This window comes from Pantherophis guttatus, chromosome 3 (assembly GCF_059756535.1).
Source record: "Pantherophis guttatus breed Tessera chromosome 3, ASM5975653v1, whole genome shotgun sequence".
Lineage (NCBI taxonomy): Eukaryota > Metazoa > Chordata > Lepidosauria > Squamata > Colubridae > Pantherophis > Pantherophis guttatus.
The window spans coordinates 193,354,700-193,379,984 of NC_142065.1; the positions used below are offsets into that span (position 1 = coordinate 193,354,700).

General features: G+C 41.6%; 1 protein-coding gene across 1 annotated transcript in view; it reads left to right on the forward strand.

Annotated features, from left to right (window-relative positions):
- The first annotated feature begins 933 nt into the window (after positions 1 to 933).
- The window catches only part of TRHR (thyrotropin releasing hormone receptor), a 30,039-nt gene continuing 5,687 nt past the window's right edge, over positions 934 to 25,285 (forward strand). The window contains exons 1-2 of the mRNA XM_034422315.3: positions 934 to 1,108; positions 1,899 to 2,734. Coding sequence (XP_034278206.1) covers positions 1,952 to 2,734 — 783 coding nt within the window. The 5' untranslated portion in view covers positions 934 to 1,108; positions 1,899 to 1,951. The remainder of the gene's footprint in view (positions 1,109 to 1,898; positions 2,735 to 25,285) is intronic.

Genomic DNA, 25,285 nt, shown 5'->3' on the forward strand with positions numbered 1-25,285 from the left:
AGACAGAGAGACAGCAGATTAATTCACAATCTGAATCCAATGCTAGATTCAGATTGCGGGTTGGTTATTTCATTACACATGAATGTGATTATTTTCCTGGGGCAATCATGTATGTGTGTGGCATCAATATTGTTAGCATGTCTAGTTCTTAAAATTACAGACTTACAGACTTAACTGATGATTTTTGCTTTTTTAGAAAGTTAAAACCAGAATAAAGTACATTTTTGTAAAAAAACCAACTGTTTAAAAGATAGTTCTTTGAACAACAACATACTTCTGCTTTGTTAAGAAATCAATGCCACCTTGCCAGTTATTATTTCCCAAATTGCTACAACTGAGGCAAGAGACACAAAAGAACTGTCCTATACATCAAAAAAGACAATTGAATTTCAAAAATGATTTTTATCTTTCGAATTCAATGCCCCACGTAGGGAGTATCACGCTATAATTTAATTTCAATATAATACATAAGGGTACAAAAGGGCTTTTCATACACATATATATGTATTAGATTCACAAACACACCCACCCATATTCAGAGATGCACTGAGTCGGAAGCTAGCCTCATCCTTTTTCTCATATATGACAAAATGTGGAAATTCAGTGCAGGAAACCGAGCAGCGAAAGGGAGAAAAAGAGCTAGCATACAGATTCATATGGAATCAAACCTGACATGTATGACTGTTTGGATTTCCCCATTAGCACTTACTTCTCTAAGAACTAACCTAGACCACTGGCTATGTCTGTGTAGGTTTATTGTTTTATTTTAAACAGTCCTCTTGACTTAAAACTGAACGGTTGTCTTTCCTTCCACACGGAGAATAAAGCTGTGTACAAGGAGCACTGTTTGTGGCTGCCCTCATTAATAGGCAATTTTGTGATTTGACAGCTTTGCTGTTTGGAGAGGCTCCGTTTCGGGAGGGCTTGGAAGATGCTGATGCCATGAAGCTTGAGCCCACTGTCACAGAATTGATCTACTCCAGCCCATTTGCCGGAGGAAGTATCACCCTCACAAGGTTTTCTCTCTGGCTGCTCAAAGTTGAGACGGAGCTGCTGCCCTCTATGCAAACAGAACATGCTCATTTCAAAGAACTCAAGGAAGCTGAAGGTAAGTTTTGCCTGGCATATTACATCCAAGAACAAGGAGAGGGAAATGGAAGAGTTTTAATTTTTTTCTCCCCCTGCAGTATAGATTCCTATGTAGATTAATATAAATGTGATGTGTCTCTAAGGGAATAATCTCCTCTGCCTTATCAGCCAGAGCTGATTAACGCAACAACTAAGCTAGGATAACCAAGGCATGTAGCTCTAATTGTCTAATTGTAAATCTCCTTTTCATCAACTTGCTGGTTTCCCCAAAGCTACACCAAAGGGTTCTTAAGCTGGGTTGCTCAAGCCTTGTGTTCAGCCATAAACAAAGCTGAAAACGGCAAGGTGTGCATTTCTGCTTTCCCCCATGGAAGTGGGGAATTTCTCCCCAACCCATTTTGAAATCTGTTCTCCTCCTTCCAAGACTGGCAGTGGGGCAGGAGTGTGAAAGACCTGCCTCCAAGACCTTTTGTCATTCATTACTGCCAGGGAATGTCTGTGAATGGTGAGAAGAACCAACCCTGATAGCTTATCTTTCTTCTCTTTCACAACCTAGGAGGAAAAAAATATTATCATAGTTATGTTCCAGCATAATTGTTTACCAAAAAAAGAACCCCAAATCTAGCTGATTAATGAGATGGAGACAGTGACCTTCTTGTGGGGTGGTCAGATCTGTGTGTGCGTTTTTGTAAATCACTGTCAATGTCACTGTTGGAAGCCAAGGGCTTAAGCTATGTGGGATGTAAAGCCTATAGACTGGAATTTCCACCTTACATTAGACTCCCTATGATTAATTTTTTCCCCCCTAGGAAGGCAATGAGAAAATGTGTTGACCAGAACGGACAGAAGCAGCCAAACGACAATGGAGAACAACACAGGCAATGGACAGAATGAGACAGAACTTCTGCCAAATCTGGAGGTGGTCACTACTGAATACCAAGTGGTCACTATCTTTTTGGTTCTCCTTATTTGTGGGTTAGGCATTGTGGGCAACATCATGGTGGTATTGGTGGTACTTAGGACAAAGCACATGAGAACCCCTACTAATTGTTATCTGGTCAGCCTTGCAGTAGCTGACCTCATGGTCCTTGTGGCTGCTGGACTACCCAACATTACTGAAAGCATTTATGGTTTCTGGGTTTATGGCTACATTGGATGCCTCTGCATTACTTACCTCCAATATCTGGGTATCAATGCTTCTTCTTGCTCTATTACTGCCTTCACTATTGAGAGGTACATTGCCATTTGTCATCCCATCAAAGCCCAGTTTCTATGCACCTTCTCCAGAGCCAAAAAAATCATCATTTTTGTCTGGGCGTTCACCTCTATCTATTGCATGCTCTGGTTTTTCTTACTGGATCTTAACAGGGAAGTCTACAAAGAAGCCACGGTAGTGTCTTGTGGGTATAAAGTGTCTCGGAGTTACTACTCTCCAATCTATATGATGGACTTTGGGATATTCTATGTCATACCAATGATCTTAGCAACTGTCCTCTATGGGTTGATTGCTAGGATTTTGTTTCTGAACCCCATTTCATCTGACTCTAAAGAAAGCTCAGCAACATGGAAGAATGATTTGGTTCTCTCAAGCAAAACCAAACCAAGCAATAAGAGCATCAACAGCGCTGTGGCTTCAAGAAGACAGGTAAGAAAACTACCCTCCAAGTCAGGGGTCTCCAACTTTGGCAACTTTAAGATTGTGGACTTCAACTCCCAGAATTCCTCAGCTAGCAAAGCATGGTTGGATGAGGAATTCTGGGAATTGAAGTCCACAAACCTTAAAGTTGCCAAGGTTGGAGACCCCTGCTCCAAATGGTTTGGGAGGTTTCATGTGTAGCAAGAGTCTTCTGGATGGGAAATCCAGACCAAATGAAGCTTTTATGTTCACAGATGCTATGTCTGCATTTGTACATCATACAAAACTTCCTTAATTTATTTGGTTATTTCTATTACAATAAGTATGTCACAAATAATCAAATATTTATATTCTAAAAATATAAAGCCAGAATTGATATTAAAAAATTAAACTAGGAGCCTGAGTGGCGTAGGAGGCTAATGCCTCCTAAGGTAGCATTTAACATCCAGCTGCCTGCAATTACTGCGAGTTCAATTTTCACCAGGCTCAAGGTCGACTCAGCCTTCCATCCTTTCTAAGGTGGGTAAATTGAGGACCCAGTTTGTGGGGGCAATAAGCTGACTTTGTATAAATATACAAAAGTATGAAGGCTATTGCTTAACACATTGTAAGCCGCCCTGAGTCTCCGGAGAAGGGCGGCATATAAATCAAATTTAAAACAACAACAACAACAACAACAAAAAACCGATCAACACTTTAAGACTGCCCAAAAGTATGGTGACTAAAGGGTTCTTACAATACCACTCAATATCTGCACCATAATTTCAACCACAATTTCAAACTAAATTCACCATAATTTCTGATTCTAGAGATCAGAAGCTGGTAACAATGGTTGATCCCAACTTAGAGCAGGAAGCATTTGCAGTTCACCTTCCCTGAGTGATCTCAGCTAAGAGGGAATAATTTTTCTTCAGTGATCCACACCCAAGATATTTAAGGCTTTAGGAATAGTAAGTTTTGTATATTGTCTGGAAACAGATGGACAGCCAACATAATGCCTTTTGCATAGATGCAATAGTTCCTTTGACTCTTTCCATAGATGAACCCGGCGGTTGAATTTTTGCAGGAAATATCTGGGCTAGATCCAAAGACAGTCCTATAAAGAGTCCACTGCAGTAATCTAGCTTGCAGGTTACCAATGGGTTTACCACTGTTTTGATGTGATTTATGGATTTTAGCTTAGCAGATTGTATGAAGTATCATTTGTAAACTGTGTTTCATGGTTTAGCATGTTGTGTGAACCCAGACAATCTTCATTTATTTTATAAACTACAGGTTTGTTTGTTGTTGTTTTTTAAATAGAGTGCTTTATGCAATGTGTGGACCAAACCATTTTATCTGAACGACAGAAGCTGGAATGAGGGGGAATTGCAGAATTTATGCCCTGTTTCTTTTTTTTTTTCAAAAAAAAAAAAAAAAAAAGATTTCTGGAGTAATTTCAGCCCTGTTAATTTGTTTGAAGAATGAGTTTCTAATGGAACATGCTAATGCTTTTCTAATGAGTTCCAAATGTAACATGCATTCTGTTTTAGTACTTTGAGTATACAACTACAGCATACTCTGTAATAAGCATAGTGATATCTCAGCATGTAGCACCTTTAAGTTATAACTGGTAGAGTTATCATATCATAACTATTTAATCAGCAGGGAAATGCAAAATGATGAGATTTGTGCTATAGGATTGAGGTATTACAATGCCTAGAGCTTTTTAGATTTCTGAGAAAGTGAAAAAGAATTGCTATGATGTCAAATATCTCTAGAACAAGCAAAAATGCAGTAAAGCTTCAGGGGTGTAGTCTCAGGATTTGAGCCCAATTCAATACATAGGGTAATCCTTTGAGTTCAAAGAAGACATGTTCTTGTGCAGTTCCTCTGAGGACACAGAGGTGGCTTTGCAATCCCAAATTGGAAGTGCCAAGTCTAGCACAATGTGGGTACTGAACATCCACTGTTGTAGTAACTAAGTATATTATTCTGTGGTTACATTGATGGTTGTCTATCGTTTTTGGCAGTGCCTATCAGTGGTGGGTTTCAAAATTTCTTACTACCAGTTCTGTGGGTGTGGCTTGGTGGGCGTGGCATGGCTTGGTGGGCATGGCTTGGTGGGCATGGCAGGGGAAGGATACTGTAAAATCTCCATTCCCTCCCCAATCCAGGGGAAAGTTACTGCAAAATCCCCATTTCCTCCTGATCAGCTGGGACTTGGGAGGCAGAGAATACAGTAGATGGGAGTGGGGCCAGTCAGAATTTGTACTACCCGTTCTCCGAACTATTCAAAATTTCTGCTACCAGTTCTCCAGAACTGGTCAGAACCTGCTGAAACCCACCTCTGGTGCCTATCTTCAAAGCCAATGGAGACTTCATAACATAGGGCTTGCCAGAGTGGGGTGGGAATAGAGATTTTGCAATATCCTTCCCCCAAAGTTGGGGAGGGAATGCGAATTTTGCAGCATCCTTCCCCTGGAGTGGGGTGGGAATGGAGATTTAACAATATCCTTCCCCTGCCAGGCCCATCAAGCCATGCCCACAAAACCAGTAGTAAAAAAAAATGGATTTCACCACTGCTGTGTAGTTGTGTGGTTGACCTCAAGGTCTCTTCCTAGATTCCCATACACTATAGTGCAACTGGTGAGGCTTACAGTACTCATTCATTCTGATCCAACTCATTTCATCTGGGCTCTTCATCTAGGATTCAGTGCTGGTGGACTCTGTGATCCAAGACTTCTAGGTTGGAGGTACCTAGGTTTTGTCAAAAAATGCCAAGGATGGAGCAGAGAATGTACATGTGAAATTTCTCCAATTGTTGGATATCCCTTTGCTTACACAGAGTCCAGGACTCAAATCTATAGATGAGGTAAGGGACAGCCACAGTTCTGTAGACTTTCAGCTTTGTGAAGATGGAGGTTGATGGAGCACTCTAGTATGCAACTGCCCCAGTACCTGGCTAGCCTTGATGATTTCTTTGCCAAAATCTCATCTGTTGAGATGATGCTTCCCAAGCATTTGAAGCTATTTACATTTGTCAGTTGGATGTCATCAGCTTGGTGTTTTGCATAGACTGGTAAAGCACTTCAGTCTTGTTCAGGCTGATAGTCAAATGGAAGAGAAGCATATGGGAATTTCTTCAGCATCAACTGTAAATCATTGTCCTTGTCCACTAGGAATATGTAGTCATCTTGAATGACTGTATGTAGGCACTTCGTCTGTGCATTCAAGTGGTGAAGGTCAAAAGAAAGCCTTCTAGTTGGTACTTGGTGTACATTCAGATTCTGAACAGCATTTGGAAGTGAAGAACAGACTGAATAGGATATTAAAGGTAAAGGTAAAGTTTCCCCTCGCGCATATGTGCTAGTCGTTCCCGAATCTAGGAGGCGGTGCTTCTCTCCGTTTCAAAGCTGAAGAGCCAGCGCTGTCTGAAGACATCTCCATGGTCATGTGGCCAGCATGACTAAATGCTAAAGGCGCACGGAATGCTATTACCTTCCCACCAAAGGTGGTCCCTATTTTTCTACTTGCATTTTTTACGTGCTTTTGAACTGCTAGGTTGGCAGAAGCTGGGACAAGTAACAGGAGCTCACCCCATTATGCAGCGCTAGGGATTTGAACCGCTGAACTGCCGACCTTTTGATTGACAAACTCAGTGTCTTAGCCACTGAGCCACCACATCCCTTCGAATAGGATATTATCGGACTCTTAATACCATATGAAAAGTCCGTGACCTTTCACTCTGGCATGACAGATTTAATATCAATGCTATTATAATTATTATTCTAAGTTCTAATTTATCTCTTTGACTTGCGTTTATTGTTTTAATCTAAGCCATACTTATTGTATGGCTTATAACCCACCAAAAGAACTCTGGACAGTGAGTAGACAATACACATTTTAAATAAATTTTTAAAAACATTAAAATATGGAAAATGGGACGCCTTTCTCCCTCTCTCACAATTTTTAGAAAAGGTGAAGACCTCCACTGTCATTCATTGAGGCGCTAGGGATGATAAGGGGAATAACATTTTTGACACAATACAAAACTATGGATAAGCTCTCAACAGCTGTGATGATGATGATATTGATCCCCAGTGTAGAAAATTGGAAAGGGGAACTTGAAAAATTCATGGCAGACAAGGCAATCAATGTCTGTCAGAGAGTGGAGGATGGAATTTAGGACAATAGAACTTCAAGAGCAGCTGGGAATAACAGTGGAAATGACTAACCTATTATAGGTTGCATGGTTCTAAATGCAGCCCGTTGGTCACTCTGTGAGAATGCTATGTGAGAGGAGGCTTTTAACCTGATCCAGCCATGCTGTCTTTAACTTCTTAGTACTGAAGTTGTCTAGAAGAGAAAATAGTGCAGGCAGCCTAACACTTTTTTTTCTCCATCAGAGCACCAAGATAGATGCCTACTTAATAGGCTTGCTTTGGTGAGAAGTTTGAGGATGCTATGGATGATGTGTGGAGGTATTTGGTGGTCCTTGATGGTTTGGTGGATGGCCAGAGGTATTGATACCAGTTGCCAGAGACAGCAGGAGGAATGGAATGAGTAGTGGTAGCAGCAATAGAGGTGAAGACAGCTGGCATGGTGGCAGTGGATCAAAAACTGGAGACTGGCATGATGCTTTCCGGGCTGGTTGCTGAATGGAACTGCATTGGGTAATGATCTCGTAATTGCAGAAGATCCCTGTTGAGCGGACTGTAGTTTGAGAGGTTCAGAAGCTGTGATCTGTTGTCCTTGCTTCAGCTGACAAGTAATGTGGAATCCCCATCCCCCCAATGCTTGGGATTGCAACCATAGAGATTGTAAAGGCAGACTGGCTGATACAGGATGAGGAAGCGGCTGTGGCTGTGGGATCCTGGTTGAGTGAGGTGTTTAGAATATCCGTCTATAAAGTCTGGGAAATTTAGATGTTTCAGTCCCAATGAATCTGTTATAAATTTAGGCTGGACTTATCTAAGGATCAGAGTATCATGATGGTAATTTAAGGGTAGTATTGAGTTGTCCTGCACAAACCACAAATTCAACATATCCTTGTCAATACTATTATAATTTTATATAATACTTAGAGAAAGGAGAAAATTGGAAGAGAAAAAGAAATATCTTTGCCAAAATCTGTGTATTAACAAAACTACATGGAGAAATACTGTATACTGTATGTTCTTTCTCAGCTAGACATAATAATATAATAAAAACTCTTGTTTTACATTCAGTGTAGAATTAAACTGGACACAATGCACATATTTAAAATTTGGATTTCCCACACTTTGGGAGATCAAAACCAAAGTAGATGTTTAATATTTTATCTTGTCAGTCTTCTACATATGGTTTGAATGAGGCATCTGACTGTGTGATGGATCGTGTCGGTTCCATTGATTTATTGATGTATCTTTGATTTGAGGACCATGGCTTCCAGGAATTCTTTAGCCCTTCTGCCCTTTCATGGCCAATTATTTCTGTGTTTGCCTAGTTGAATGTGTGGTTCATTCTGAGCATATGGGTGGCTATTATTTCTGACCTTCTTTAGTGTATTTGGTGTCTCATGCTTTATCATGCTACATGAAATCTACAGAGCACACTTGGGAAAACATTAAGGTCCTTTGTCTTAGCCTGATATTAGATTAGTCCTTTGCAAATTCTGCCTTCCACATCTACATTGAGATAGACAAAATCTGGTAGAACAGAGCTTCTGTCAAAGTATAGTTCCATTTCGAAACAGGTAGGTTTCATGGAATCACAGTGGCAAATGAAATATACCATTACATTTTTATTAAGGGAAACACGCATGTACAATGTACGTCATTTTCCCAATACATCTTGGAAACCATTATCCCAACAAATCCTGGATAAATGTATATAGACACAAACACACACATACACATCAGAGAAACCAAAATGACAAAAAAAAGGTATACAGTACCCAATAATAGAACTTAATGTATTTATCCGAGCATGTTTTTCCTTTATTTTCGAAAATAGAACTCAGATCAAATAGGATTCACTAGCTCCATATTTAGGTTACTCACAGTGCAATCAGACACACACATCCAGAGTTCAAGGTAACTACTTTATTATGTTCTACCTATAATAAAGTCTGGCAATCTATTCCTGGGAACAATTAGATAAAGCTCTAAGGAACTTGGAAAGGTCCTTTTTTTTTTTGTTTTGTTAAGCCTCCATGCCTTGTGGCACTCTATAATTGACTCAGAGGGGGGTTTCAGCAGGTTCTGACCAGTTCTGGAGAATCGGTAGGGGAAATTTTGAGTAGTTCAGAGAACCGGTAGTAAAAATTCTGACTGCCCCTGCCCCCATCTATTCTCTGCCTCCCAGATCCCAGATGATTGGGCAGAAATGGGGATTTTGCAGTAACCTTCCCCTGGAGTGGGGAGGGAATGGTGATTTTGCAGTAACCTTCCTCTGGAGTGGGGTGGGAATGGAGATTTTACAGTCTCCTTCCCCTGCCATGCCCACCAAGCCAGACCACACCCACCAAGCCACACCCACAGAACTGGTAGTAAAAAAATTTGAAACCTACCACTGAATTGATTGTTAACTGCTGAGGAGTGACACTTAAAGAGCCCAATATCACTTCCTAAAACTCTACTAATGTGAGAGTTTGGTTCTTTCTGATTGTCCTTCATATGATCTAACTTGTTTGATGTTATGAAGCATCAAAAAGCAGATATGGAGCACACAGGGGTACGATTATAACAACTATCTGCAACTCATTAAACCCAATGTGTCTTTTTTCAGGACCGCATGACACCGGAGCTGAGAGAAGTCTTAGCAGCTTTAAACAGCTCCATAAAAATGCTCCAGGAACATCTCTGCATTCCACATAATATCTTTTTACCCTTGAAGCTAAAACAGGCACATTTCTGATGCTGATAGTCTTAGCAGACTCTCGAGACTATATGGCAAAGGAAGCAGAGCTGGGAACCTGGACAAAGTTTCTATATTTCTAAAGGTTTTAAAGACAAAAAAGCAGCAATGCTGTGGAAGATTTCCTACATTAGAAGAGGCAGAATAAGATGATTCTTTGAAGTATACTTAGTTCTTGACTTACATTAGTTTGTTGAATGTCTGATCAAAGTTACAATGGCCCTGAAAAAAGTGACTTATGACCGTTTTTCACACTTATGACCATCGCAGCATCCCTGTGGTTATGTGATCAAAATTCAAATGTTTGGTAACTGATTCATATTTATGACAGTTGCAGTGTCCTGGGTTATGTGATCATCTTTTGCAAACTTCTGACAAGCAAAGTCAATGAGGAAGCCAGATTCACTTAACAATCGTGTTACTAACTTAACAAGTGCAGTGATTCACCTAACAAATGTGGCAGGAAAGGTCATAAAATGGGGCTCATAAAATTCACTTAGCAAATGTTTCAGAGAGATGCTCAGTTGTGGTCGTAAGCCAAGGACTACCCATACCTTCCAACATTATGATTTTAATATGATATATATGCAGTTAGTAGGCAATTTGCAACAGGCTGGAGGCTGTAATTCTTTTTGTTCGGTGCTAAGGGTTGCAGTGGGTTAGGTGAGAATATGGCCATGGATTGATAGTGTCAAGAAGATGATTTGTGTTATGGAAATGGATAAAGCTCCTTTTGCACAACTTTGGTTAGTAGGGACGTTCAACTTTATGAAACGTTACAATGACATTTTATTCTTATTCCACCCTAAACCTGATAGGAGGCCACCAAATGTTAACTGTAAAATAGAGGTGGACTCCAATGGTTCTAAAATAGAATATCTAAAATAGTGATGCAAGGATTACTTGTAGTTTATAAGACATGAGTTGCCTGTCCTACACCAATTTAGACAAATCACAAAATTTGATCTTATAGAGTTATTATTAGAATAACTGAAATAGCCCCAGATGTTTCTCAGATGAAAGACATGAGAAGTTTGCTAGCTGGGAATTCCCAGAAGTTGTACTTCCCAATATTTGAAGGGCACCAGGTTAGGGATGTTTGCTCCCAGTCCAAGCTGTGCTGCCCCGCTCCCTCCCCTCCTCCTCAAACATATGGCAAGAGTTCTACAGGTGTTTATTCAAACCCTCCAAACAGGTCCTCAGAAAGCACCCCCATTGCACAGATCTGAATTCCGAGCTCAGTACAACATGAGTCACTGGATAACCAAGTCCAATGGGCATTCATGAAGTCCAGGAAAGCAGTCTGTGGATGGATCAGGATACATGGCATGTGCACACAATGCACAGAACTGGGCACATTGCTTCAGCAATGCTCAAGTCCTCAGGGTGGGATTAAGTAGGCGACATCAGTGCAGTCCTTCATGAGAGGCAAGGTTGCCTCCTTGTGAGTAGTCTAGCTGACTGGCATTGTGCCTGTCTGCTCTCTGCTCTAGGTGTCATTGGATCAGGAGGAGGTGTGGACTCCACCTCTTCCTCATTGCTAATGAGTGGCAGCTTCCTGGCCAACGTGCTGCAGCTATGGCTCTCCTTTCTCAGCCTGTCACTCATCCAATTGATAGAGCTGAGGTGGCTCTGTCAGGCTAATACTCTCTGAGCTTCGATCCTGACCAACACTTGGCTCTGGGCTTTCCTCTGCCAACTCAAACTCACCCCCCCTCCTCTGAACTCACTTCTGGAGAGAGGTCCAGCACAGTGGTGAAATCCTCCACCAATTCTCTGCCAGCACATGCGCTGCCCGTGCCAAATGCAGACTGTGCATGCGCACATGCACAGTGCATGCCAAACACATGCTTCATGCAGAAAAAGGAGGCTTAACAAGGTAAGTAGAACAGCAAGAGGAGAACAGCTGTGCTGCGTAATTTAGATTTCCTGCTTTCTAACGAATTTAAATTGCGTGGCACAGCTGATCGTCAGAAATCCCAGTTCAGACGAACCGGTAGCTTTTTTTTTTACTATTGGTTCACCCAAATCGTTAACTTTTATCATTACCGGTTTGCCCAAACCGGTGTGAAACGGTAGCATTTCACCCCTGCTCCAGTGGTGGATCCATGAGACAAGCTGTGTTTGCTGTTGTTTGGTGATTCATTACTTCATTCCTTTCACATAGATAGAGCTAAGAGCAATTTCTTTCAGGCGCCTCTCTTCATTACCGAACTTGAACCTATATGAGTTCAAGCATCTCTCCCTGCCAGGAAAGAAAGCTCTTAACAGAAGACATAATTTCATTACAGCTTTTGAAGTCAATGGTATCCTTTTCAAAATGTATAATTTTGCGATGCGAGAAAGGAGTCTTAATTCCTTTCCTAATGGCCTTCCTATGAAACTATTCCTTTTTACCTTAGTTCTTTTTTTCCTGAAGATGTATTGTCCTTTTTTTGGGAGGTGGTGGTGGTAAGTCTGTGCCAAATGCCTTGCATCATATAATTAAGATTACATTAGTCTGGAGTCCTCCAGCATAACTCCAGATAGCCAAATGTGTCCAATCTGTTCCAATTGATATTGCCAGTAGGTTCTACTACAAACATTAATAATGTTTGTATTTATTTTCCCAAAATTCTGCTCCAAGCTTTTAGCAAAACAAAGCAACAACAAACAAAAAAACCACCCCAAACTGTCTGTTATCTCACTACTACAGCAATACTTCTGGCTAGAAGAGCACACTATGGACAGGTAGTCAAACTTTCTTTCATTCTCTTCTTCTGAATTTGAAATATTAGATAATCTATTATACCCTTTTTTAAATTGATTAGGGACAGTGTCCAAGGAAGAAAGAGAAGCCTAGTTACCTTGAAACGAGAATTTTACTACATCTAGTTTGTTTTATTTTATTTATTTATTTTGTTGAGTACATGTTAGATAATATATATAAGTATAAGCATGATTGAATACATAAAATGAATACAATTAAAGGGAACATCAGGACAGGGATGGTAGGCACGCTGGTGCTCTTATGCACGCCCCTTACAGACCTCTTAGGAATGGGGTGAGGTCAACAGTAGACAGTCTAAGGTTAAATTTTGGGGGGTTTGGAGAAGAAACCACAGAGTCAGATACTGCATTCCAGGCATTGACCACTCTGTTGCTGAAGTCATATTTTCTGCAGTTGAGTTTGGAGCGGTTCACTTTAAGTTTGTATCTATTGTGTGCTCGTGTATTGTTGTGGTTGAAGCTGAAGTAGTCATTGACAGGTAGGACATTGTAGCAGATGATTTTATGAGCTATGCTTAGGTCATACCAGAGGCGGCGTAGTTCTAAATTAGTTACCAGATGTGGCTGTTTGAATCAGCTAATTTGACAGTTGTAACCCTAATACTCAGAATTTATATTATATAAAACAGAACCCTTTCAGTGGTAGGACTAATAAATTATGGATTTTTTTTTCCTGCTTTGCAAATCATGCATGGTCTCAGCTCTGCACCTTTAAAAGCTCACATATCTGGTTGCTTCATCTGAGTTTTTTTTTTTTTAAATATTTAATTGTACCAGGTTCAAATTTGAAATTTTTTTTAAACAGCAGAGAGAGCTACCCAATTGGCCATAGAACTATCCATCATAGATGAAATGTCATTGCAACACATGTAGCCCTTGACTTATAACCACAATTCGGACCAGAACTCCCATTACTAGTGATGTGGTCATTAAGTGAAATGTCATGTGACTGTGCCCAATTTTATTATCTCTTTTGCCCTGATTGCTAAGTGGACCATGCAGTTGTTAAGTGAATCCAGCTTTCTCTCATCCTTGATTTTGCTTGTCGGAAGTTGGCTGGGAAGGTTGCAAACGGTGATCACTTGACCTCAGGATGTTGCAAGCATTGTAAATACATGTAAATACATGATTCAAGACCAGGGGTGAGATGTAAAATTTGTTACTACCAGTTCTGTGGGCGTGGCTTGGTGGGGGGAGGTAATGTGACTGGGTGAGCATGGCCAACTTTTTTTTTTTTAACTTTTCAAAGCATTTTTTTTACCTCCTCTTCGGCCAAGAGGTTGCAGGAAAAAATGCTTTGAAAAGCTTTGACAATCCCAGCTGAGCCGCGCGATCATCAGAAGCTTTTTTTTTTTTTTTACTTTTAAAAGCATTTTTTCGTTAGAATAGGTTGTAGAAAAAATGCTTTTAAAAGTTTTTTTAAAAAAGCCTCTGATGATCGTGCGGCTCAGCTGGGCATGGTGGGGGGGCCCGCAGGGATTTTTGCTACCGGTTCTCCGAACCACCCACCGCCATCACTACCGGATCGGGTGATCTGGTCCGAACCGGGAGCATTTCACCCCTGTCCAAGACAGAAGAAAGTTCTCTGTAAAGAAGTCCCGCAACCTAATATATGCCAAGAGTCATTTGATGCCAGTGGATCACAAATTAAATAAATAAATGCATACATACATATATAAATAATATCTTTAGCAGGGGATAAAAGCATCTACTATTGTCTTGGTGTCCCAAAATCTTTGTTAATTCACTCTTTCAGCAGCTGGGGAACAAAATGATAAGATACAAAGTAGGCCAACAAAAATGGTAATATCTCCAAGTCTAACGGACTAAGCAGGGGTGTCAAGCTAGCAGCCCACGGGCCAGATGCGTCACATATAGGCCACGCCCATCCCAGCTCTGCAAAGGGGAAAAACGTCACAAAATGTCACGCGATGGTAATGTAACACCACGAGTTTGACACCTGTGGACCAGTGGTGAAATCCAAATTTTTTTACTACCGGTTCTGTGGGCATGGCTTGGTGGGTGTGGTGTGGTGTGGCTTGGTGAGTGTGGCTTGGTAGGAGTGGCAGGGGAAGGATACTGCCAAATCTCCATTCCCACCCCACTCCAGGGGAAGGTTACTGCAAAATCCCCATTCCCATCCCACTCCAGGGGAAGGATATTGCAAAATCTCCATTCCCACCCCACTCTAGGGCCAGCCAGAGGTGGCATTTGCCAGTTCTCCGAACTACTCAAAATTTCCGCTACTAGTTCTCCAGAACCTGTCAGAACCTGCTGGATTTCACCCCTGCTGTGGACTAATGGATATTCAGCATTTCTCTTTAGATTTACAGTGTGGAATTGCTACTCCAGAATTCAAAAGGCAGAGAAGAGAAGAAGGAAAAACAAAGTGGAGATCGAAAGGCTCTGCCCTGATTCTAGAGCAGAGCACATGCAAGTTTGAAATCCAAAAGATGCTTTATTTTCAAGAGGCAACTGGACTTCCTTGTTTTTCTTTGAAGAAGTTTCACTCCTCATCCAAGAAGCTTCTTCAGCTCTGACTGGATGGTGGGGAATGGAAGGATTTATACTCCTTGCAGGCAATTGAAAAAAAAGCACCTTTGGGACAACCATGACTGTCCTGGATGATTGAGAATCTCCATAGACACTCAAATTTGAAATGTAGGCACCCTTGACTTGGGTGTGACAACCAATTGGTTCAGCACTGGAAAAGCGGTATTAAAACTAAAGGGCATTTAAGTCCCTCGGAAGCACCTGAAATGCCTGTTTTTCCCCCCCAGTATCAGTATCCATATAATTGCATATCACATATCCTAGGTACGTGTGTTTTTCTGCATGTCAGCTGTAGAGAGAACACAGGAAGCCTTATGTTCACCTGATGTGGCCGCAATCAATTTCCTCTAAAACCTTCAAGCCTTCTTTTCGGAAATAATAATAATAATAATAAAAGAGAGAACTCCTTTCGCAGATTGCAGGCCAAGAAAATATCATGCTTTATGTTGCTGTCCTGGAAAGTGATTATTAATACTCAAGGGTTAATTTGTTACCGCGTGGAATAATCCTGTTTAAATCTGCAGTAAGCCAGCCCTGGGTCCCCCCCCCCCCCCGTGATTCCTTATTCCAGCCCTTTGGCTCAATCTTCTCTTCTTCTATCCAACAGATTCTTTTCATTCCACGTCTATTCTGTGAGAAAAGAGTAGATACAGAATGCAAATGAAAAGGATCATTTCTGGCATGGTTGCCCCCCATTAAAAGACTGCTGTTTTTCTGTAAAAAAAAACATTGTGACTTTCTGTTTTCGGATCTCTCCTGCTGCTGGGTCTGTTTTGTTCAACAGAGGAACAGCTGAGTTTGTCCTCAAAAAAGATGCCTTACGTTGCTGAACATCAGCATTCCTCTAGCAGGCTACCTTTCTCCTATGTGGACTAGGTGAAGTCCCAGTAAACTTCATTATACCCCGTTCCTGGTTAAGCATTGTGGGAGCTAAAGTACACACATTTAGGATTCAACATTTGTAGACGACACCAAGCTGGGAGGGATAGCCAATACTTTAGAAGATAGGCTCAAGCTCCAGAAAGATCTTGACAGACTTGAGCATTGGGACCTATCCAGGGGTGGGCTTCAAAAATTTCCACAATGGGCTCTCTGCCCGGTTGCTGGGTGGGCGTGGCCAGGGTGGGCATGGCCTAGTCAGCCTCCTGCACCACAGTGTGTGTGTGTGTGGGAAAGTATTTTTGCCTTCCCCAGGCTCCAGAGGCTTTCCTTGAGCCTCTGGGAGGACAAAAACTGCCTTCCTTGGGCCCCATTTCTGGCCTTCCAGAACTTCTGGGAGGCCCATTTTCCCTGCTCCCCAAGCCTCCACGCAGGCCCAAGGCACTTACTTGTATGCACTTACCTTGCATACAAAACCGGCTGCGAGGACACTCCTGATAGGGGCAGGGTGGGGTGGGAGGGGCGGGGTGAGATTTGGAGGTTCTCCCCGGCCATTCTGTTATTTATTTATTTATTTATTTTGTCGCATTTCTATGCCACCCAACTCCCAAGACTCTGGGCGGCTTACAACAGAGAATAAAACAATGCAACAATATCCCAAATTAAAAGAAGACATTAAAACATTAAAACATTAAAATGTTAAAACGCATACACTCCAATTTGTGGCCGGGTCTCGCAAGATCACTATAATGAGATCAACGGCCCCAGGCCTGCCGGAAGAGCCAGGTCTTCACCGCTTTCTGGAAGGCCAATAGGGTGGGGGCAGTCTGGACTTCAGGTGGTAATTGGTTCCAGAGAGCCGGGGCAGCCACAGAGAAGCCCCCCCACCCCCCACGGGCCCGCCAGCCGACATTCTTTAGCTGATGGGACCCGGAGGAGACCGACTCTGTGGGATCTTACTGGTCGCTGGGAGCTATGTGGTAGAAGGCAGTCTCGAAGATAGCCTGGTCCTGAGCCATGTAGGGCTTTAAAGGTAATACCCAACACCTTGAATTGCACCCGGAGACCGATAGGGAGCCAGTGCAGCTCGTGGAGAATTGGTGTAATGTGGGTGTATCTAGATGCACCCACTATAACTTGTGCGAACCCATTAGCTACAGGTTCTCCTGAACCTGGGCGAACCCATAGCATCTCACCCCTGGCCTTATCCAGCAAGAGGCAGTTCAGTCATCAGAAAAATAAGGTCCTGCACATGAGCAGGAAAAACAAGTGCATAAATATAGAATAGTTGGTACATGATAGCTGTCTTCCAGTCCTTGAGGAGCTGTCACAAGGGAGAAGGGATTGACTTATTCTCTTAAGCATCAGAGGGGAGGACAGGAAGTAATGGGTAAAAGCTTGTCAAAGAGAGATCCAACTTATAAGTAAGGGGAAATTTTCTGACACTGAGAGCAATTAATCAATAGAATAGTTTTAACTCTTGGAGTTGTGGGTGCACCATCACTGGAGGTTTTCAAGAATAGACTGGACAACCATTTGACTGGGATGATATAAGGCTCCTATCTTGAGCAGGGAGTTGGACTAGAAGACCTCTGAGGTCCCTTCCAACCCTATGATACACTATTGTGAATGCATCTTGATGTTTTCACTACTTCCTGCAGACAACCCTGGTGAAAGTTGTGCCTATTTCCAGCCATAAAACATCTGGTTGGGATGGACATTGGTTCATCCCAGCGGAGTATGGGAACTATCAGATCAGAAGCTGCCTACCAGTAGCACCATTTGGTCTGAATTCTTTCCACAATAGTTAAAAACAAAACATACATTGTAAAATTTCAAGTATCTTCCTGATAAATTGAGATATTTACCCAGAATTCTTTTAAATCCCAACTGTGCATAGTTTATAATGTAAAGTCCATAGAAGTGGCCAATCCAAACAAGAATATTCTTCAGTCAGCAGAGTCATTGTCTTCTGCTGGATTGTTTCATTAGTAAAGAGGATTAAATCCTCTTTAATCCATCAGGGGTGAAATCCAGCAGGTTTTGACAGGTTCTGGAGAACTGGTAGCGGAAATTTTGAGTAGTTCGGAGAACCGGTAGCATAAATTTTGAGTAGTTTTGAGAACCGGCAAATGCCACCTCTGGCTGGCTCCAGAGTGGGATGGGAATGGAGATTTTGCAATATCCTTCCCCCAGGAGTGGGGAGGGAATGTGGATTTTGCAATATCCTTCCCCTGCCACGCCCACCAAGGCACACCCACCAAGGCACACCACATCCACCAAGCCACGCCTACAGAACCAGTAGTAAAAAAAATTGGATTTCACCACTGGGATTAAGCCTTTTTTTCCCTTTAGAAACCATAATTCAGAGTATCAATTATAGCACTTAGCTAATTAGTAATATTATGCTCATTGGAATATTTTGAAAGATTAAAAATAGTTATAATATAAAGAAGAATAATTCCTTAACAAGAATACAAAAAGATAATTATAAAAAGACCCTTCTTTTTCAAGTATCAGACCTAAATTAAACAATGAAGAGCTTTCTTAACAGGGACCCTAACAAAATGTTTTCTTGACAAAAAGCTCTTTTGATAATTGAATAACAGAGAGCTTTTAATGAAGCTGCAGACCTGCATAGATGGTATCATCATTTAGAATGACGGTTAAAATAGATGGGTTCAAAACACTTCATTTTGTTTTCAATTTCCTTTATTAAGAGTAATTTATACTCTGCCATGCAAAGGAAGGGAAGGAAGGAACAAGATGTATTAAAATCAGTGAGAATAATGGTTTAGGCATTTCCTAATAGAAAGACTAGGGGTGCGGTGGTTCAGTGGCTAAGATGCTGAGCTTGTCGATCGAAAGGTCGGGAGTTCAGCGGTTCAAATCCCTAGTGCCGTGTAACGGAGTGAGCTCCCGTTACTTGCCCCAGGTTCTGCCAACCTAGCAGTTCGAAAGCACGTAAAAAATGCAAGTAGAAAAATAGGGACCACCTTTGGTAGGAAGGTAACAGCATTCCGTGCACCTTTGGCATGACCACGGAGATGTCTTCCAACAGTGCTGGCTCTTCGGCTTTGAAACAGAGATGAGCCCCGCCCCCTAGAGTCGGGAACTAGCCCATATCTGCGAAGGGAACCTTTACCTTTTTTTTTTTTTTAAATTTGATTTATATGCCGCCCTTCTCTGGAGACTCAGGGCGGCTTACAATGCGTTAAGCAATAGCCTTCATACTTTTGTATATTTATACAAAGTCAGCTTATTGCCCCCACAACTGGGTCCTCAATTTACCTACCTTAGAAAGGATGGAAGGCTGAGTCAACCTTGAGCCTTGGCGAGATTCGAACCTGCAGTAATTGTAGGCAGCTGTTCTTAATAACAGGGTGCCTTAGACCACTGTACTACCAAGGCTCTTGATAGAACTTGATAGGCTTTTTAATAGAAAGACCTAAAACAAAGAATATTAGTGAACGAAGGCAAATATACATGTCCCAGGATAATGTTGCAAGATCCAATCTGAATCTAATTTATAAGGAGAACAACTAACTATTCAAAAAGCAAATGCAGAACAGATGTTGGTTCTGTTTTACAGGGTGGGGTGTCCATATTTATTCATGGAATGTGACTTCTGGCTTTGCCTCTTTGAATAGCTTTAAATTTAGGAAAGCCCAGGATGTTCAGATAATAATCCAAACTGATTGGTGGGTTTAGTAATCTTTATCTTTCTGACCCTCTCTAGCCCAACTCCTTTCTAATCTCCCTTCTATTTGACCAAAGATAAAGATTAAAAAAAAACCCTAGTAAGACCACACCTGGAATACTGCAAACAATGTTGGTCACTATACTACAAAAAAAAGATGTTGAGACCTTGGAAAAAGTTCAGAGAAGAGCAACTAAAATGGCCAAAGGCCTGGAGACTAAAACATATGAAGAATGGCTGCTGGATTTGGGGTTGGCTAGTCTAAAGAAAAGAAGAATTAGGGGCGACATGATAGCAGTATTCCAGTATTTGAGGGGCTGCCACAAAGAAGAGGTCAAATTACTCTACAAAGCATCGGAGGACAAGGCAAGAAACAATGGTTGGAAACCAACTCAAAACAGAAGCAACCTAGAATTAAGCAGAAACTTCCCAACAGTGAGGACAATTAACCAGTGGAATAGCTTGCCTTCAGAAATCGTGGGCACGCCATCACTGGAGGCAGTGGTGGGATTCAATTTTTTTTTACTACTGGTTCTGTGGGAGTGGTTTGGTGGGCGTTGCATGGCTTGATGGGCATGGATTGGTGGACGTGTCAGGGGAAGGATACTGTAAAATCTCCATTCCCATCCCACTCCAGGGGAAGGTTACTGCAACATCCCCATTTCCTCCCAATCAGCTAAGACTCGGGAGGCAGAGAATAGATGGTGGCAGGGCCTGTCAGAGGTGGTATTTACCGGTTCTCCGAACTACTCAAAATTTCCGCTACTGGTTCTCCAGAACTGGTCAGAACCTTCTAATACCACCTCTGACTGGAGGTTTTTAAGAAGAGACTAGACAGCCACTTATCTGAAATAATACAGGTTCTTCTGCTTGAGCAGGGGGCTAGACTAGAAGAGGTTCTGTTCTGTTCTGTTCTGTTCTGTTCTGTTCTGTTCTGTTCTATTCTATTCTATTCTATTCTATTCTCAATTTGTGTCTGACTCTAGGGGGCAGTGCTCATCTCTGTTTCTTAGCTGAGGGAGCCAGCATTGTCTGAAGACTTTTCTATGGTCCATGTAGCCAGCATGACTATATGCTAAGGCACATGGAACATTCTTACTTTTCCATTGAAGTGATGCTTATTTATCTATTCACATTTGCATGCTTTTGAACTGCTAGGTGGGCAGGAATGAGGCTAGGAATGAAAGTTCATCCTGTGTCGCATAGCACTTGGGAATCAAACCTGGATTAGCAGCTAACAAGCTCAGTATCTTTAACCAATGAGCCATTGCCCCACTCCCCCACCATTTGACTTGCAAGGCTCTAATGCAGGGGTCTCCAACCTTGGTAACTTTATGACTTGTGGACTTTAACTCCCAGAATTCCTCAGCCAGCACATGCTGGCTGAGGTATTCTGGAAGTTGAAGTCCACAAGTCATAAAGTTGCCAAGGTTGGAGACCCCTGCTCTAATATGATGCTTCCACCATTCCAGTTTCTTCTTCATTGTAAGCTAGTTTACTTCTCAAACTGGAACAAAGAACAGATTCTTCCTGCTGGATGCACAGCAATCACAATTTTTCCCTAGTTCAGTTTTCTTACCAGCCTTTTACCCTATTATTTCATTTTAGCCATTGTCTATCCACTGCAGGATGAAGGCCTCTTCCACATGTTTCCAACCAATATGGTCCCGATCTCTCTTTTTTTTTTTTTTTGCCAATTGGGCCTGTAATACTTGCCTGGTGTCATCAATCCATCTTGCTTTAGGTCTCTTTCGTGGATGCTTTTTATCAAGTGGGATCCATTCTATGACTGCCTTCGTCCACCTGCCATCAGTTCTTCTTGCTAGGTGACCAGCCCTTTTCCATTTCAATTCTTTAACTCTCTTGATGATATTTTACGCTTTCGTTTGATCTCTAATCCATGTGCAGCTCTTTCTATCTTGTTGTCAGGGTTCCAAGTAACACCCCAAACTCCGAAGCTTGAGTTTCCTCCAAGCTAATTTTTATTAGACATGTCTTATTGGCACATCTGGGAAAACCCAAATCTGAGAGCTTCTGGGTTTTCCTCACCCAAAAGAAGGTTCAAGTCCTTGCCCTTCACCCACATGTCCACCACATAACCAACCAGGTACCCTCCAGAACAGAAGATACCTCCTCATTCTTCTCAGTCCAGCTACAGGGCACAACGGCCTTGACTTTCTAGAAAGAATGCTATTTTGACTACTACATATATCTCTACTCCATACAATCCCCCCTCACATTTTCCCACAGTAGAATTTGTGGCAGGCCTGAAGGCTCAAAGGTGAAAAGATGACTTCCAGGTCCGACACCTATCTTGTAATGCCGAGCATGTATCTTTTATTTATTTATTAAATTTATAGGCTGCTGATCTCACTATGGAAGAGACTCTTTAGATCTCACTTCTGGAATTGGTGCAGCTTCATCTTCATCCAGCTGCTTTAGAAATTCATATCAAACAATGAAGACAAGGCCATCTGGATTTAAACAGGTCCCCGCATCCTCTGTACTCCAGCCAGCCTCATCAGCATTCATATCATGCCCTACCATCTCCTTACAGCAACAGAAAGAGAAAATTTACTCTATAAATCATCATATTAATGATATTGCATTATTCGAACTGAAATTGGAATTGTATAAATCAATGTTGTTTCTGTCTTCAATCTGCCTACATCTTGGGTGGCCCTTGCACTACCCCCCAAAATTGTGCATCCTTGATTTATGGTAAGTACTTGGGGTATTTATTTCTATAGACTAGAGTGCAAGATAGATTCCCTCTTCATCCTCATCCTTCATCATTATTTCATAGTCATAGCACTAACAGAGCCTCACAATGCTCTTATATTAATGGTTAGTCCTTATTTCCTAATGAAATGGACTGGTCTTAATTAAATGCAATAGCTGAGCTCTCCATCAGATTAAACGATTTTCACTTATTCTCTGACTCCTTCATCAGAGGAGTCACTGTCAACACAAAAATGGATAAATTGCTTAAAATTGGCTGGTGCCACCTGACTGGTGAAACCTGAGTCTCAATTGTGCAAAAGTAGATTCCATACGCAATTATAGCTATTGGCTTTTTTTTTTTTAAAGTCTGAGTCACTGCAGATGACCAGAATTGGGTTCATAAAACAACCCTGTGAACCAAAAGCAGGAGGACTCTGTGCTTTTTGAAAATGGTATCCATTACTTGTTCTAGAAAGGTAACAACAATGAAGGCAATACTATTATTCTCCTGGTTAAATATTGATACTCATTAAGATAATTAAAAATCCACATTTCAAAATTGGTTGGGGGAGCAATGTTCTTGAAAAGGGGAGGATTGTTTAACACTCATCTCAAGTTCCTTGACTTCACTGTGAAAAGATAAAATCTCTCTCAAGTCCATCTCAACCATCTCAGCTCCTGCTGATCCATGAGATGTCCCAAGGTTCTATCTTGTCCCCTATTCTGTTAAACACCAATCAAAACAAAATCCCACTGGTGGTATTCATTCATTCATTTTATTTCTTTGTCATGTATAAGATAACAGGTATAAGTATAAACATGATTATGAATACAGGAAATGGATACAAATAAATAGGGACAGTAGGACAGGGATGGTAGGCACGCTGGTGCACTTATGTATGCCCCTTACAGACCTCTTAGGAATGGGGTGAGGTCAACAGTAGACAGTCTAAGGTTAAAATTGGGGGGTTTGGGGAAGAAACCACAGAGTCAGGTAGTGCATTCCAGGCATTGACCACTTGGTTGCTGAAGTCATATTTTCTGCAATCGAGTTTGGAGCGGTTTACCTTAAGTTTGTTTCTATTGGGTGCTCATGTATTGTTGCAATTGAAGCTGAAGTAGACATTGACAGGTAGGACATTGTAGCAGATAATTTTGTGTACTACGCTTAGGTCAGACTGAAGGTGACATAGTTCTTTACATTACTTTGCAATGGGAAGACATTGATGTGCTACCATCCAAAGAAGCCCTCGGTAGTTCTGAAAATTATTCTCTGTTATGGACTGGATGAGAGATAATACACGGAAATTAAATCCAGATAAGAGTTGAGCTGTTGGTAAAGAGCAAGTGAAATAAGGGACTGAGGTGACTATGCTCTAGATGGGGCTGCAGTCCTCTCGAAATCCCTGTATCACAGTTTAGAATCCCTAGGTGTCATTGGATTTGCTGATGGTAGCTGTGTTAAGGATCTCATTTATTTATTATTTATTTATTTATTTATTTTTGAATTTGTATACCGCCCTTCTCCCTAAGGACTCAGGGCGGTGAACAGCCAAATAAAAACATCAAATACAAATATTAAAATACAGTTAAAAAATATATATAAATTTGGCCCCATTAATTAAAACAATAAACCAAACAATTAAAAAACATGTAAAAAGAATTAGGCCAGCCCGGCTTGTTGGAAAAGGAAGGTTTTAAGGGCACGGCGGAAGGCACTGAGGTCATGGATTCTCCTTATCTCAGGGGGCAACTGATTCCAGAGGGTGGGAGCCCCCACAGAGAAGGCCCTCCCCCTGGGGCTGGGCAGAGGCTCCCACAGCTGGGGCTGGGGCTGCAGGTGGTCAAGTCAGCTCCCCAGACCCCCAAATGACCAGAAACCGTCCCATCATCGGACGGGTCTTACACGAACAGCGCCACATTCATTAGTACTGCACCAACTACTTCTTGAGCAGGTGATTATTTTAACATATTTTACATGACACTTTCTTAATTCAAATTGACCTTGAATAAAATATGGCATCATGGCTCTTAAGAACAGAGATCACCCGACACTTACCCTGAAAGATCTGTATGGATTCCTGAGAGCCTAAATAACACAATAGAAATGTTCCAATATTTAAGGTGACACAGTGGTTAGAGTGCAGTACTGCAGGCTACTTCTGCTGACTGCCGACTGCCTGCAATTTGGCAGTTCAAATCTCACCAGACTCAAGGTTGACTCAGCCTTCCATCCTTCCGTGGTGGGTAAAACGAGGACCCAAATTGTTGGGGGGAAAAAGCTGACTTTGTAAACCGCTCGAGAGGGCTGTAAAGCACTGTAAAGCCATATATACCCTGTTTCCCTGAAAATAAGACATCCCCTGATAATAAGCTCAATCGGGCTTTTGAGCGCATGCGCTAAAATAAGCCTCCCGCTGAAAATATGCCCTCCCCAAAAATATTTAAATGCAGAACTGGAAATCAGGTAAGGCTGCAAGAGGAGCCCCATCTTGCTCCACGTGCTCCAAAATAATAAGATCTCCCCGAAAATAAGGCCAAGCGCTTATTTCGAGGTTCACAAAAAAAAATAAGACAGGATCTTATTTTCGGGGAAATACGGTAAGTCTAAGTGCTATTGCTAAGGACTGTCATAAAGAAAGGGGAATCAGTCTATTCTTTAAAGCACCTGAAGGCAGAAGATGAAGCAATGGATGGGAACTAATCAAAGAGAACCAACCTAGAATTAAAGAGAAATTTCCTGACCGAACAATTAATCAGTGGAATGCTTTCCCTTCAGTAGTCGTGGGTGCTCCATCACTAGAGGTTTTTTAAGAAGAGATTGGAAAAACCATTTATCTGAAATGGTATAGAGTTTCTTCCTTGAGCAAGGTATTGGACTAGAATATCCCCAGGGTCCCTTCTAACTCTGTTTTTCTGTTATTTTATAGGACTTTACTCCCATCTGTCCCACCCTGGGTAATGATGGTCATATTGACAGAATTGTGTACCATAAACTACAGTGAAAGTTCTCTGTCTCTGCATTAAATCATTGAAAAGGTTTATGTCACTCTACT